General features: G+C 40.6%; 1 protein-coding gene across 1 annotated transcript in view; it reads left to right on the top strand.

Annotated features, from left to right (window-relative positions):
• GDI2 (GDP dissociation inhibitor 2) overlaps nt 1-13,191 on the top strand; it is a 48,675-nt gene that overhangs the window by 15,713 nt on the left and 19,771 nt on the right. The window contains exons 3-5 of the mRNA XM_005564569.4: nt 1,485-1,584; nt 3,621-3,755; nt 12,615-12,813. Coding sequence (XP_005564626.1) covers nt 1,485-1,584; nt 3,621-3,755; nt 12,615-12,813 — 434 coding nt within the window. The remainder of the gene's footprint in view (nt 1-1,484; nt 1,585-3,620; nt 3,756-12,614; nt 12,814-13,191) is intronic.

The following is a 13,191-nucleotide window of genomic DNA, read 5'->3' as shown; positions in this document are numbered from 1 at the left end:
GGTCTCGAACTCCTGGTCTCAGGTGATCTGCCTGCCTTGGCCTCCCACAGTGCTGGGATTACAGGCATGAGCCACCGTGCCCAGCTAGAATTTTTATTGAATACATATCTACTAATTTTGCTTATTCTGTTCTACTTTAGCAGTAGGATTCATGAGCTCAAGTTACTGTTCTCTAACTTTACAAGCTTTTTGAAATCTGAGCTTCATTTCATTTCATGTGAATTATAAATTAATTGAGTATTCTTACCGCATCATAAAAGAACAAAAGGACATTTTTGGAGGTGATAGATATGATTGGTACCTTGTGGTGATGTTACGGGTGTACCCTGTGTCTAGAGTCACCAAAATGTACGCAGAAAGTAGGCAGTTATTTATGTATCAGTTATACCTAAGTAAAGCTCAAAAATTATAAATGAACTGGAACTAATTTTAATTGTCTTTTCTGATTAGGAAGAATCTAAGGTTTATTTTGAATTCCTTACATAATATGAAAGCAAAATTAAGCCTTTGATAGCTTTTTATTTGGGAGAGAATGAGTTTAAATGATTGCTATTTGTCAGAGACACCCTAGTTCTGCATATACAGTCTGTGTAGAGAACTATACAGTGTCATTGACAAATAATCTTATTTTATTTATTTATTTATTGAGATGGAGTCTCGCTTTGTCACTCAGGCTGGAGTACAGTGGTGCCATCCCAGCTCACTGCAGCTTCGACCTCCCAGGTTCATGTGATTCTCCTGCCTTGGCCTCTTGAGTAGCTGGGATTACAGGCACACACCACACCCAGCTAATTTTTGTTTTTGGGACGGAGTCTCACTCTGTTGCCAGGCTGCGGTGCGGTGGCGCTATCTTGGCTCACTGCAACCTCTGCCTCTCGCGTTGAAATGATTCTCCTGCCTCAGCCTCCTGAGTAGCCAGGATTACAGGTGTCTGCCACTGCACCCTGCTAATTTTTGTATTTTCAGTAGAGATGGAGTTTCACCATCTTGGCCTGGCTGGTCTTGTACTCCTGACCTCCTGATTCACCTGCCTCAGCCTCCCAAAGTGCTTGGGGTTACAGGCGTGAGCCACCATGCTTTGCCAATTTTTGTATTTTTAGTAGAGACGGGGTTTCACTATGTTGGTCAGGCTGGTCTCAAACTCCTGACCTCAAGGGATCCACCCACCTCGTGGATTAGAAAGTGCTGGGATTACAGGCATGAGCCACTGCGTCTGGCCTTGTTTTATATTCTTTCTTTTCTGCTAGTGAAAAACCTTACTTCTGCCACATTTGTTAATTTTAACATTTATGAGTTTAGTAATTAACTTATATATATATTGGACCTTGCTAAAAATTTTATCTGATAAAAGATGAAATGCCCTTATACTTTACTAGTGTAGTGGTGTTTAGTTATACTAAAAGCACTTAATAAAAAATATGTACATATTGTAATAAAAAATTAAATTTTGTTAACATTATGGCTGTTTTTTCTTTTGCTTTTAGTTATACAAAAGATTTAAAATACCAGGATCACCACCTGAGTCAATGGGGAGAGGAAGAGACTGGAATGTTGACTTGATTCCCAAGTTCCTTATGGCTAATGGTAAAGAATTCTAACTTAAATCTCTGACAGTACTTTAATTGCAATTTTACTATCAAAACTAACTTTTGACAGAGAGTACTATTCTGGGTATGAGGAACTGGATTTTGTTGAATGGAACAGCATGGTGAGTAACATGGTCCATTAGATGTCTGGAGTCAATAAGTTAGAAAAGGAGGGAAGGGGTTATGACTTATTAGTAATCGGTTCTGTAGAAACAGATGCTGCTGTGGCATAATACATACCAAGATTGTAAGCCTTTGGCATAGACTTACCTGTTGATGGTTATGACAGTCTTAAATAACTGGGCCTTTTGAAACAGCATTATTTTAATGTTTTTCTAGTTTGTAGGGTTTTTAAATTGTATTTTCATCTTTTTTTTATTTTAGAGGATCTAAGTCTATTTTTCTTTTTTTTTTTTTTTTTGAGATGGAGTCTCGCTGTGTCTCCCAGGCTGGAGTGCAGTGGCGTGATCTTGGCTCACTGCAAGCTCCGCCTCCTGGGTTCACGCCATTCTCCCGCCTCAGCCTCCCAAGTAGCTGGGACTACAGGCGCCCGCCACCACGCCCAGCTAGTTTTTTGTATTTTTAGTAGAGACGGGGTTTCACCATGTTAGCCAGGATAGTCTCGATCTCCTGACCTCGTGATCCACCCGCCTCGGCCTCCCAAAGTGCTGGGATTACAGGCTTGAGCCACCGCGTCCGGCCTCTTTTTTTTTTTTTTTTTGAGACGGAGTCTCGCTCTGTCACCCAGTCTGGAGTGCAGTGGCATGATTTTGGCTCACTACAACCTGCACCTTCTGGTTCAAGCGATTCTCCTGCCTCAGCCTCCCGAGTAGCTGGGATTACAGGTGTGTGCCACCATGCCCAGCTAATTTTTGTAGTTTTAGTAGAGACGGGGTTTTACCATGTGGGCCAGGCTGGTCACTGACATCAAGTGATCTGCCTGCCTCAGCCTCCCAAGTGCTGTGATTACAGGCTTAGTATTTTTTTAAATTGCTGTAATATTAGTACTGTTTTCTGAGATGACATTGAAGAACTAAATTTTTGGTTATAGGTCTGTTTGTGCACATGAAGCAAAGCATCTGCTATCCTTTTTCCTTGTTTGAGTTTATATTCTATTGTTTGTTTTTATTAATTTTTTTTGAGACAGGGACTCTGTCACCCAGGCTGGAGTGTCGTGATGCAATCATAGCTCACTGCAGCCTTGACTTCCTAGGCTCAAGTGATCTTCTCACTTCAGTGTCCTGATTTGCTGGGTGTCTCACCACACTGGGCTAATTTTTTTGTGTTATGGTAGAGATGAGGTCTCACTGTGTTGTGTGGGTTGGTCTCGGACACTTGGGCTCAAACAGTCCCTCCTTGGCCTCCCAAAGTGCTGGGATTACAGGTGTGAGCCACCTGTGCCTGGCCAATAATGCTATAATTCCATACCTCATATATCTAATAAATTTTTCATTGCTTTTGCAAAAGCAAGTTGATAAAATTATTAACCTTTAAGTTGTAATATTAAAAAAACCTATGTATTCAACCTTGAGTAGAAAAAAATAAAAAATAATAAAAACTTGTAATACGCAGTGCAATAAGTATGCATTCTGGTTGTCTTATTTAAAATGTGACTTTGGAGATTATTTTGGGCCAGGCACAGTGGCTCGTGCCTATAATCCCAGCACTTTGGGAGGCCATGGTGGGTGGATTGTTTGAGCTTAGGAGTTTGAGACCAGCCTGGGCAACATGGCAAAACCCCAACTCTACAAAACAATAAAAAAAAAAATTAGCCAGACATGGTGGTGCCAGGTACTCGCGAGTGTCAGGCTGGAAGCTTGCATGAGCCCAGGAGCTGACGTGAGGTTGCAGTGAGCTCGTGATTGTGCCATTGCACTGTAGCCTGGGCAACAGGGAGACTGTGTCTCAAAAAAAAATTATTTTGTTGGAGTTATTGAACACTGTTAGGAAAAATTTGAGAAGCTGTTAGTATTAGTAAATGTTCTTTATAATTTATAGTCTTAAGTTATACTTTGAATTATGTGACTTTTCTAGGTCAGCTGGTTAAGATGCTGCTTTATACAGAGGTAACTCGCTATCTGGATTTTAAAGTGACTGAAGGCAGCTTCGTTTATAAGGGCGGGAAAATCTACAAGGTTCCTTCCACTGAAGCAGAAGCCCTGGCATCTAGTAAGTAGTTTTATTTTCTCCAGTAATTAGTTTTATTTTTCTCAGAATAATGAGATTTTATACTGGAAAAGAGTCTTAGAGAGGACCCCGTCAACAAATATTTATTGAATGTCTATCATGTGCCAGACACTGTTCTAGGCAGTTGGGAACACATCAGTGAACAAAATGTTCAAAAATTCCTACCCATTTGAAGCTTAGAGTTTAAATGATCATCTATAGACCATCTACCCTGTGGCTGGTGGATCTGAGCTTATCTAGGGTTAATAGTGTTCTTTTCATAGTAATTCATAATGGCTATGCTTTCTGTTGAGTATTTGCTGTGTCTAAAGGCTTTGTATTGAACACTTAATATCATTTTCTTATTTGACTTCTGAAATGTCTCTATGACATAGGGTCTCCTTTTTATAGGTGATGAAACTCAGGCCTAAAATTGCATAGGTAGTAAGTAGCTGGGATAAGTAGCTGGGTTGGAATTGAAATACTGGTAGTGTGGCTTCAGAGCCCCAGTGCTTAATCATGTTACTAAGCTTACCCTACACTATATTACCCAATGTGCCAACAGGAGAAGTACTCGTTCTGATGATGCTCATCTTCTAGTTGGTCTTGTTACTAATCCCCAATATCTTTGATTTTAGGAACTCCTGGTGAGTTTGGAATGAGATACATATATATATATATATATATTTTTTTTTTTTTTTTTTTTTTTTTTAAGATGGAATCTCGCTCTGTCACCCAGGCTGGAGTGCAATGGCATGAGCTCGGCTCACTGCAACCTCTACCTCCCAGGTTCAAGCGATTCTCCTGCCTCAGCCTCCTGAGTAGCAGGAACTATAGGCATGCACCAACACGCCCAGCTAATTTTTGTGTTTTTAGTAGAGACGGGCTTTCACCATGTTGGCCAGGCTGGTCTTGAACTCCTGACCTTAGGTGTTTTGTCTGCTTTGGCCTCTCAGAGTGCTGGGATTACAGGCATGAGCCACTGCTCACGGCCGCGCCTGGCCTTGGAATGATTTATTCTCCCCAAGTGCTGGGATTACAGGCACGAGCCACTGCACCCAGTCTTGGAGTGATATTTATTCTCTGCCCAACATTATTTCCTCTGTTGCCTCACCAAAGAGTTCTGGTTAACATTTCCTATTTCAGTGTCTCTCTTAAATAGCAAACACTCTAGAAAATACCTTTTGTTCTTCAAGACGTTTTAGTCCTTGTATGGAGCAGTTTGGGGAAGGATAAATTTGTATAACTAAGGGTAGGTGAGGGCTCCAGGGAACTTAGAAGAGGGGAAGATATAGACTGGGAGAATAGGAAAAGTGCTCATAAGTTCTGTCATAATTATTTTGACATCAGTGCTGAAAAGTTTTCTCATCTGTAAACCTAATTTGAATTATTATGGCAGTTTCCTCTATCTCTATTTACTTCTGATTAGGGGAGAAAATATTCGGTATAAAATATTAAAGACATAGCCAGAAAGTAAAAAATACCGCAAAAATCAGGGCTAGGTTAGGATTGACAATTGGGGAAGGGAAGGAACAATTTCTCATTCAGTTGGGGGTAGTTAGTAGTGTAATCATGGGTTCAAAATTATTTTAAATCTTTTAAATGACTATGAAAGTTTAATCCAAATAAAGTATCTTCATAGAAGTAGGAGTTTGAGTTTGAATAGAATCCTTTTTAACAGTGGCGTGGTGTGGTGGCTCACACTTGTAATCCCATTGCTTTGGGAGGCCATGGTAGGAGGTTTAATTTAGGCCAGGAGTTGAAGACCAGTCCGGGCAACGTAGCAAGACCTTGTTTCTTCAAAAAATAAGAAAATTAGCCAGATGTGGTGATACGTGCCTGTAGTCCCAGGTATTGTGGAGGCTGAGGCAGGAGGGTCGCTCGAGTCCAGGAAATCAAAGCAGCAGTGAGCTGTGATCGCGTCACTGTGCTCCAGCCTGGGTGACAGGGAGGCCCTGCCTCAAAATTTTTTTTAGATAAAAATAAGTAGAATTTCTTTTTTTTTTTTTGGGGACAAAGGTCGTAGGTTCTTTCTTTTACATTTTCTTTCTTGGAGCTCTTATTTATATTAAAGCTTCAGTTACCTCCTTCATCTAATAGAAATTATCTTTTGACAGTTTTCTCTAATTTTTTCAGATATATAAAACACACAGCTTGAAAGTTAAAAGGTATATTTAGAGTCTTGGTTGCATTCTTACTTTTCTACTTCCATTCTTTCTGACCTGTTAGGTAATCATTTTCTGGTTTATCCTTCTTCTGTGTTTTTTTTTTTTTTTAAATAAGTGCATATGCTTATGTATATATTTTTAAGGTTAGGCTTATTGAGGTATAATTTATGTACAGTAGAATTCACTTATTTTAGTAAACACTTTTATGCATTTTGACCAAATCACTACACCTTATCAGCATCTCTATATCGATGGAAAGGATTTTGAAATCTTGAGTTGCAGGCAAGAAAATTCTAGGCAGAATGAAGGAATGGGGTAAGGAAAGGTGGAGAGGTGGCAAAGTTCAAGAGATGGGTGGATAAGAACAAGTTGTTTTATAATTTTAACAAGAACTCAGTTTTTTGATCACTTATGTGCTAGGCATATATGTATTAAGTACTTTATGTGTATTATCTGACTTTATATAGTTCTTCACTGCAACCCTGTGAGATGCAGGTACAATTATTATATTTTATTTTACAGATGGGAAAGCTGAGGTATAAAAGGAAAGCACAAAGTAGTATAGCTAGTATCTGTTGTGGAGCCAGGTCTGTTTGACTTTAGAATCCCACACTCTTAACCACAAGAAATAGTATATTCTTACAGTATATAAAGCTATTAGTATATTGCTTTTTAGATATTTTAAAAATCATTACATACCTTCTAATTCTTTTTTTTCCATACTAAATACTTGAGTCTCCTTAGTTTTTTCTCATATAATGTGCTATCTAGATCTCTTGGCCACTTTTTGGAAATTCTCTAATTAGTCAAGATCCTATATATAATATGGCAGCCAGACCAGAGACAGTATCCCAAATGTTTTCTGCTCATTCAGTGTAAACAGGACAGTTACTTTTTCTCCTTTGTCACCCAGGCTAGAGCGCAGTGACACAATTTTGGCTCACTGCAACCTCTGCCTCCTGGATTCAAGCAATTCTCCTGTCTCAACCTCCTGAGTAGCTGGGATTACAAGCTGGGATTACAGGCACATGCCACCAACACCCAGCTAATTTTTTTTTTTCTTGAGATGGAATTTTGCTCTTCTTGCCCAGGCTGGAGTGCAATGGTGTGCTCGCCGCAACCTCTGCCTCCCGGGTTCAAGCAATTCTCCTGTCTCAGCCTCCCGAGTAGCTGGAATTACAGGCATGCGCCGCCATGCCCGGCTAATTTTGTATTTTTAGTAGAGACGGGGTTTCTCCATGTTGGTCAGGCTAGTCTCAAACTCCCAACCTCAGGTGGTCTGCCCACCTTGGCCTCCCAAAGGCTTGGGATTACAGGCGTGAGCCACTGTGCCTGGCCATAATTTTTGTATGTTTTAGTAGAGATGGGGTTTTGCCATATTGGCCAGGCTGGTCTTAAACTCCTAGCCTCAAGTGATCTGCCTACCTCGGCCTCCCAAAGTGCTGGAGTTACAGGTGTGACCCACTGTGCCCGGCCCCAGAACATTTATTATGTATTTATTTTTTTGAAACAGGGTCTCACGCTGTTGCTCTGGCTGGAGTGTAGTGGCACGATCACAGCTCAACGTAGCCTTGACGTCCTGGGCTCAAGCGATCATTCTGCCTTAACCTCCTGAGTAGCTGGGACTATCGGCATACACATGCCTATAATGGTGCATTTTAAAAAATTTTTCGTAGAAGTGAGGTCTTGCTACGCTGTCCAGGTTGGTCTCGAACTCCTGGACTCAAGCAGTTATCTCTCTTCAGCCTCCCAAAATAGTCATATGCCACCATGCATGCCTATAGTGGTATAATTTATTTTTTGTATAAACAGGGTCTTGCTATATTGCCTAGGGGTCTTGAATTCCTGGGCTTAAGCAGTCACCTCTCCTCAGAGTCCCAAAGTTTTAGCACTACAGGCGTGAGCCACTGCACCCAGCCAAGAACATTTATGATTCATGGGAGGAGGTCAAAATACCAACATTAACAAGAGTTTGGAAGAAGTTAGTTTCAGCCTCTTAGATCACTTTCAGAGATTAAAACTTCAAGACTTGTGACACTTCCGAAACTACTAATAGTCTGTTGTTGAATGGAGGCCATACGGATAACATAAATAGCCAAGTAGTTGATTAACATTTATTTTATATGTGATTTTTCTTTCTTTTTTTTTTTTTTTTGAGACTGAGCTTTGCTCTTGTTGCGCAGGCTGGAGTGCAATGGCGGAATCTTGGCTCACTGCAACTTCCAATTCCCAGGTTCAAGAGATTCTCCTGCCTCAGCCTCCCCAAGTGTCTGGGATTACAGGCATGCACCACCACACCTGGCTAATTTTTTGTATTTTTAATAGAGATGGGTTTTACCATGTTGGTCAGGCTGGTCTTGAACTTCTGATCTCAGGTGATCCACATGCCTCAGCCTCCCAAAGTGCTGGGATTACAGGTGTGAACCACCACACCTGGCCTTGTGATAATGTATTATATAATGTGTTCTTACAATCAAGTAAGCTATAGAAAAAGACAGTGCCCCTAAGAAAATGGTAAGGAAGAAAAAATACATTTACAGTACCATACTGGATTTATTGATACCAGAAGTTTAGTGTGTGTGTGTGTATGAGATGAATTGTCTGTCTGAAATGGCGGGCAACTGCAGCTGCAGACCTGAAGTCAGCTGGTACGTTTCAAGGGATTCAACTTTTTCTTGTAATGTCATGACTTTACTTCTTGGGAGCGCTTCAGCATCAGTGGCATTCCCTGTGGGTCCTACATTTTACTCAGTGTTTATGGTGTTGCACTAAACACGATGAAAAATATGCGAGAACAAGGACAGATCACTTTTTACTGTGATAGTTTACTGGAGAGGTGAACTGCTCATGCAGAGATGATTATTGTCACATAGTTTTAAGAGACTCAAACACTTGAGCTCACCACATTAGCGACAAGAGGTGGCTACAGAATTATTAAAGTAGTACAGTATGTACTCCAGTTAATCTTATGCATTTAAGACTTAATACTACATCTTTGTTTACAGTGGCACCATGTTTGGTCTGTGTTTGTGTGCATAAGTTTTGTGATTAAATTTTAACTTTGAAATAGAATTGTGTATATTTATGATAGTAAATAATATCTACATATATTTTATGCATTCATGACATACTTTACTTTTTTCTAATTTTTTTTGATATTTCTATTTTTTTGGTATTTCTAGGCTATGCAGTTCATCTGCAAGTTTTTTCAAATTGTCACAGATCTGCCGGGCTTGTTGCTGCGCATCTGTAATCCTAGCCACTTGGTAGTCTAAGGCAGGAGGATTGCTTGAACCCAGGCGTTTGAGGCTATAGTGTGCTATGATCACACCTGTGAATAGTCACTGCACCTCTAGCCTGGGCGATATATACAAATATAGCAAGACCCTATCTCTTCAAAAAAAAATCATTTGGCCGGGTACTGTGGCTCATGCCTGTAATCCTAGCACTTTGGGAGGTCGAGGTGGGTGGATCGCTTGAGCCCGGGAGTTTGAGACCACCCTGGGCAACCTAGTAAGACCCCTGTATATCTATAGAAAATAGAAGAAAAATTAGCTGAATAGCCTGTAGTCCCAGCTACTCAGGAGGCTGATGCAGGAGGATTGCTTGAGCCCAGGAAGTTGGTGGCTACAGTGAGCCATGGTTGCACCACTGCACTCTAGTCTGGGTGACAGAGATCTCATCTCAAAAAGGAAAAAAAAAATCAAGTAAAATAAAATGTAGAACTTAAAAAACAAACTTGACTGGGCACAGTGGCTCATGCCTGTAATCCCAGCACTTTGGGAGGCTGAGGCAGGCGGATCACTTGAGTTAGGGAGTTTGAGACCAGCCTGTCCAACATGGTGAAACTCCATCTCTACTAAAAATACAAAAGAAATTAGCCAGGTCTGGTGGTGCATGCCTGTAATCCTAGCTACTTGGGACACTTACGTGGGAGTATTGCTTGAACCTGGGAGGCAGAGGTTGCAGTGAGCTGAAATCGCGCCACTGCACACTCCAACCTGGGTGATAGAGTGAGACTCTGTCTAAAAAAAAAAAAAAATCAGTACATTTATTGACAAGAAAAAATCTACATCAAGCTTGTCTAGTATGTGGCCCAGGGTAGCTTTGAATGCAGCCCAGCAGAAATTTGTTAAGTTTCTTAAAACATTATGAGTTTGTTTTCCACAATTTTTTTTAAAACTTATAGCTATCGTTAGTGTTAGTGTATTTTTTGTGTGGCCCAGGGCAATTTTTTTCTTCCACTGTGGCCCAGGGAAGCCAAAAAGTTGGACACTTCTGATCTACATATAAAGTGGCAGTTCAGACGTGTTACTCAAGGAACAACTGTAAATACAGAAAGGCATATCCAATGGTGATACATTGCTGTGGGGAAAGAGGAAGGAGGGAGTGTGAGAAGGATGCTTTAAATAAGGTGATCTGGGATGGCATCAGCATAGATAAATAGTAGTTGTAAGAAATTACACAGTAGGACTAGGTGCAGTGGCTCACACCTGTGGTTCCAACACTTTAGGAGCCTGGGCAACATGACGAGACCTTGTTTCTATGGAAAAAAAAATTAAACACAGTAGGAAACACATTGATTTGAACTTTTTCAATTAGGAATTTTTCAGAATGAGCACTGGGTGTCTGGAGTGTTTGTAATACAATTATATCTGGTTCTGGTGCCATAACAGCTAGTCATTGAGACCACTATTTGGCGCCATGCATAGCAACATGGAATTAAGGGATGGAAAAACAGCTAGGACGTCTCTCTGTGCTGTGTAAAACGGGAGCGGCACTGATTTCGGTCCCTCTCTGGGTAAGGATCAGGTAATGGAGGAAAAATAAAGGAGAGGAAAGAGAAGGGAACATGATAGATTTTGATTTTGATTAAAACAGAAGTTGGTAACAGCAACTCAAGTTTCTATTAAATAAACAAAAGTTGGGAGATACTCCAAAATAACTGTTAGTAATAGCTTTAGGTTCTGACAGGCTGTGCCGACCGGAATATGATACCTAAGTTTTAATTGCATTGAAATAGTGATTCATGTTTCCTTTTGCCTGTCTTACACCCAGCTCTGACAACTACACCTGTGTCTTAAGGATGGTGCTGATGTGGTAATAGGATATTTCTATTCAGCCTTATGCCTTTACTATGTGTACATTCCGTCCATTTAAAAGGCTGAGTTGTAAATCTTAATTTTAAAAAAATTAAACGTAGTCAGTTGTCATTAATAGCCTCATGTTTCTTTTTTTTTTTTTTTTTTGAGATGGAGTCTCGCTTTTGTTGCCCAGGCTGGAGTGCAATGGCGCAATCTCGGCTCAGTGCAATCTCCAACTCCTGGGTTAAAGTGATTCTCCTGCTCCAGCCTTCCACGTAGCTGGGATTACAGGCGTGCTCCACCACACCCAGCTAATTTTGTATTTTTAGTAGAGACGGGGTTTCACCATGTTGGTCAGGCTGGTCTTGAACTCCTGACCTCAAGTGATCCACCCGCCTTAGCCTCCCAAAGTGTTGGGATTAGAGGCGTGAGCCACCACGACCCGACCAGCCTCATGGTTTTAATTTTCAGTTTTGTTGGGTGGAAAATGATCTTGGCTGTAATATTAAATCTATCAAAACATTAAGCTGTCAATAGAAACGTTTGAGAGTTTGTTTTTAAAACTGTAGTTGTATTTTAAAAATAGCTATACAGCTTAGGAAAGGGGGGAGAAGGGAGATAAAACCAGAAAATTTTCTTTTTTATTGGCTATTTGTCTATCATCTATGATTAGTTGAAATACAGCCTAGTAGTAAAAGCTGAGGATTTATAAAGTGGTCATTTGTGGCTTCTTCTGTTTTTTAGTGTAAAATGCAGTGAATTGGTTGCTTATGTAGGACTTCAGTAAAGTAAGTGACTAGCAGCAGCAGCATCATGTAAATTTTACTGAGGTCAATTTGTTCTTGGTATCTTAAACTGTTATCATAAAATGCCCAGTTGTATCATAGCATACAGAGGCAGAAAAGGAAGAGCATTCAGAATTTAGGCAATTGCCTGAGTGTAGATCACAGTTGTCAAAGGAAGACTCTTCAGATGGATGGCTTCATGGATACTTGTTCAGAGTCACATTTACCTTGTACCTAGTAAGAAACAAATTTGACATTTTTCATTCACTTAGGTTCTGGTTTTAATTACTTGTAATTGTATAGTAAAATTGAAGACTTTATAAGTGACCTGTTATAATGGAGTCAGTTTATCTTAAAGTGTTGTGAAACTGGAAGCCATGCTGTGTAAACTCCCATATCTTAAATTGCATCCTGCATTTGGTCAGGCGCGGAGGCTCATGCCTGTAATCCCAGCACTTTGGGAGGCTGCGGTGAGCGGATCACCTGAGGTCAGGAGTTTGAGACCAGCTTAACATGGTGTAAACCTTGTCTCTACTAAAAGCACAAAAATTAGCTGGGCATAATGGTGGTCGCATATAATCCCAGCTACTCGGGAGGCTGAGACAGGAGAATCACTTGAACCCGTGAGGCAGAGGTTGCAGTGAGCTGAGATCGCGCCATGGCACTCTAGCCTAGGTGACAGAGCAAGACTCCATCCAAAAAAAAAAAAAATTGCATCCTGCATCTGCAGTTGATAACATGGCATGTGTAAACTTTGCTCTCATACTTTGTTCTCCTCAATGTCTGATTGTGAATGTGCTTTGTGAAAAATACTTTCTTATTTAGGCCTAATGGGACTGTTTGAAAAACGTCGCTTCAGGAAATTCCTAGTGTATGTCGCCAACTTCGATGAAAAAGATCCAAGAACTTTTGAAGGCATTGATCCTAAGAAGACCACAATGCGAGAGGTGTATAAGAAATTTGATTTGGGTCAAGATGTTATAGATTTTACTGGGCATGCTCTTGCACTTTATAGAACTGATGAGTAAGTATTTTGGTTTTCAGATTTGTATTTTTCTTGAAATTCTCACTAAATTTCCCAATTCTTCCAAGTGGAAATTCTAACAAAACAAACACTTAGCCATATTACACTATGAAGGCAGAGGTTCTAGTTGGAATTAGTTGTTTGGACCTCTTAAGTGACATATAAAGGCAGAGGCCGGGCGCCGTGGCTCACGCCTGTCATCCCAGCACTTTAGGAGGCCAAGCTGGCTGGATCATTTGAGGTTAGGAGTTCAAGACCAGCCTGGCCAACATGGCGAAACCCCCTCTCTAATAAAAATACAAAAATTAGCTGGGAGGTAGTGGTGCGCATCTGTAATTCCAGCTACTTGGGAGGCTGAGGCAGAAGAATCACTTGAGC

The sequence above is a fragment of the Macaca fascicularis genome, chromosome 9, assembly GCF_037993035.2.
Source record: "Macaca fascicularis isolate 582-1 chromosome 9, T2T-MFA8v1.1".
Taxonomy (NCBI): domain Eukaryota; kingdom Metazoa; phylum Chordata; class Mammalia; order Primates; family Cercopithecidae; genus Macaca; species Macaca fascicularis.
This window is presented reverse-complemented; position numbering and strand designations above follow the sequence as displayed.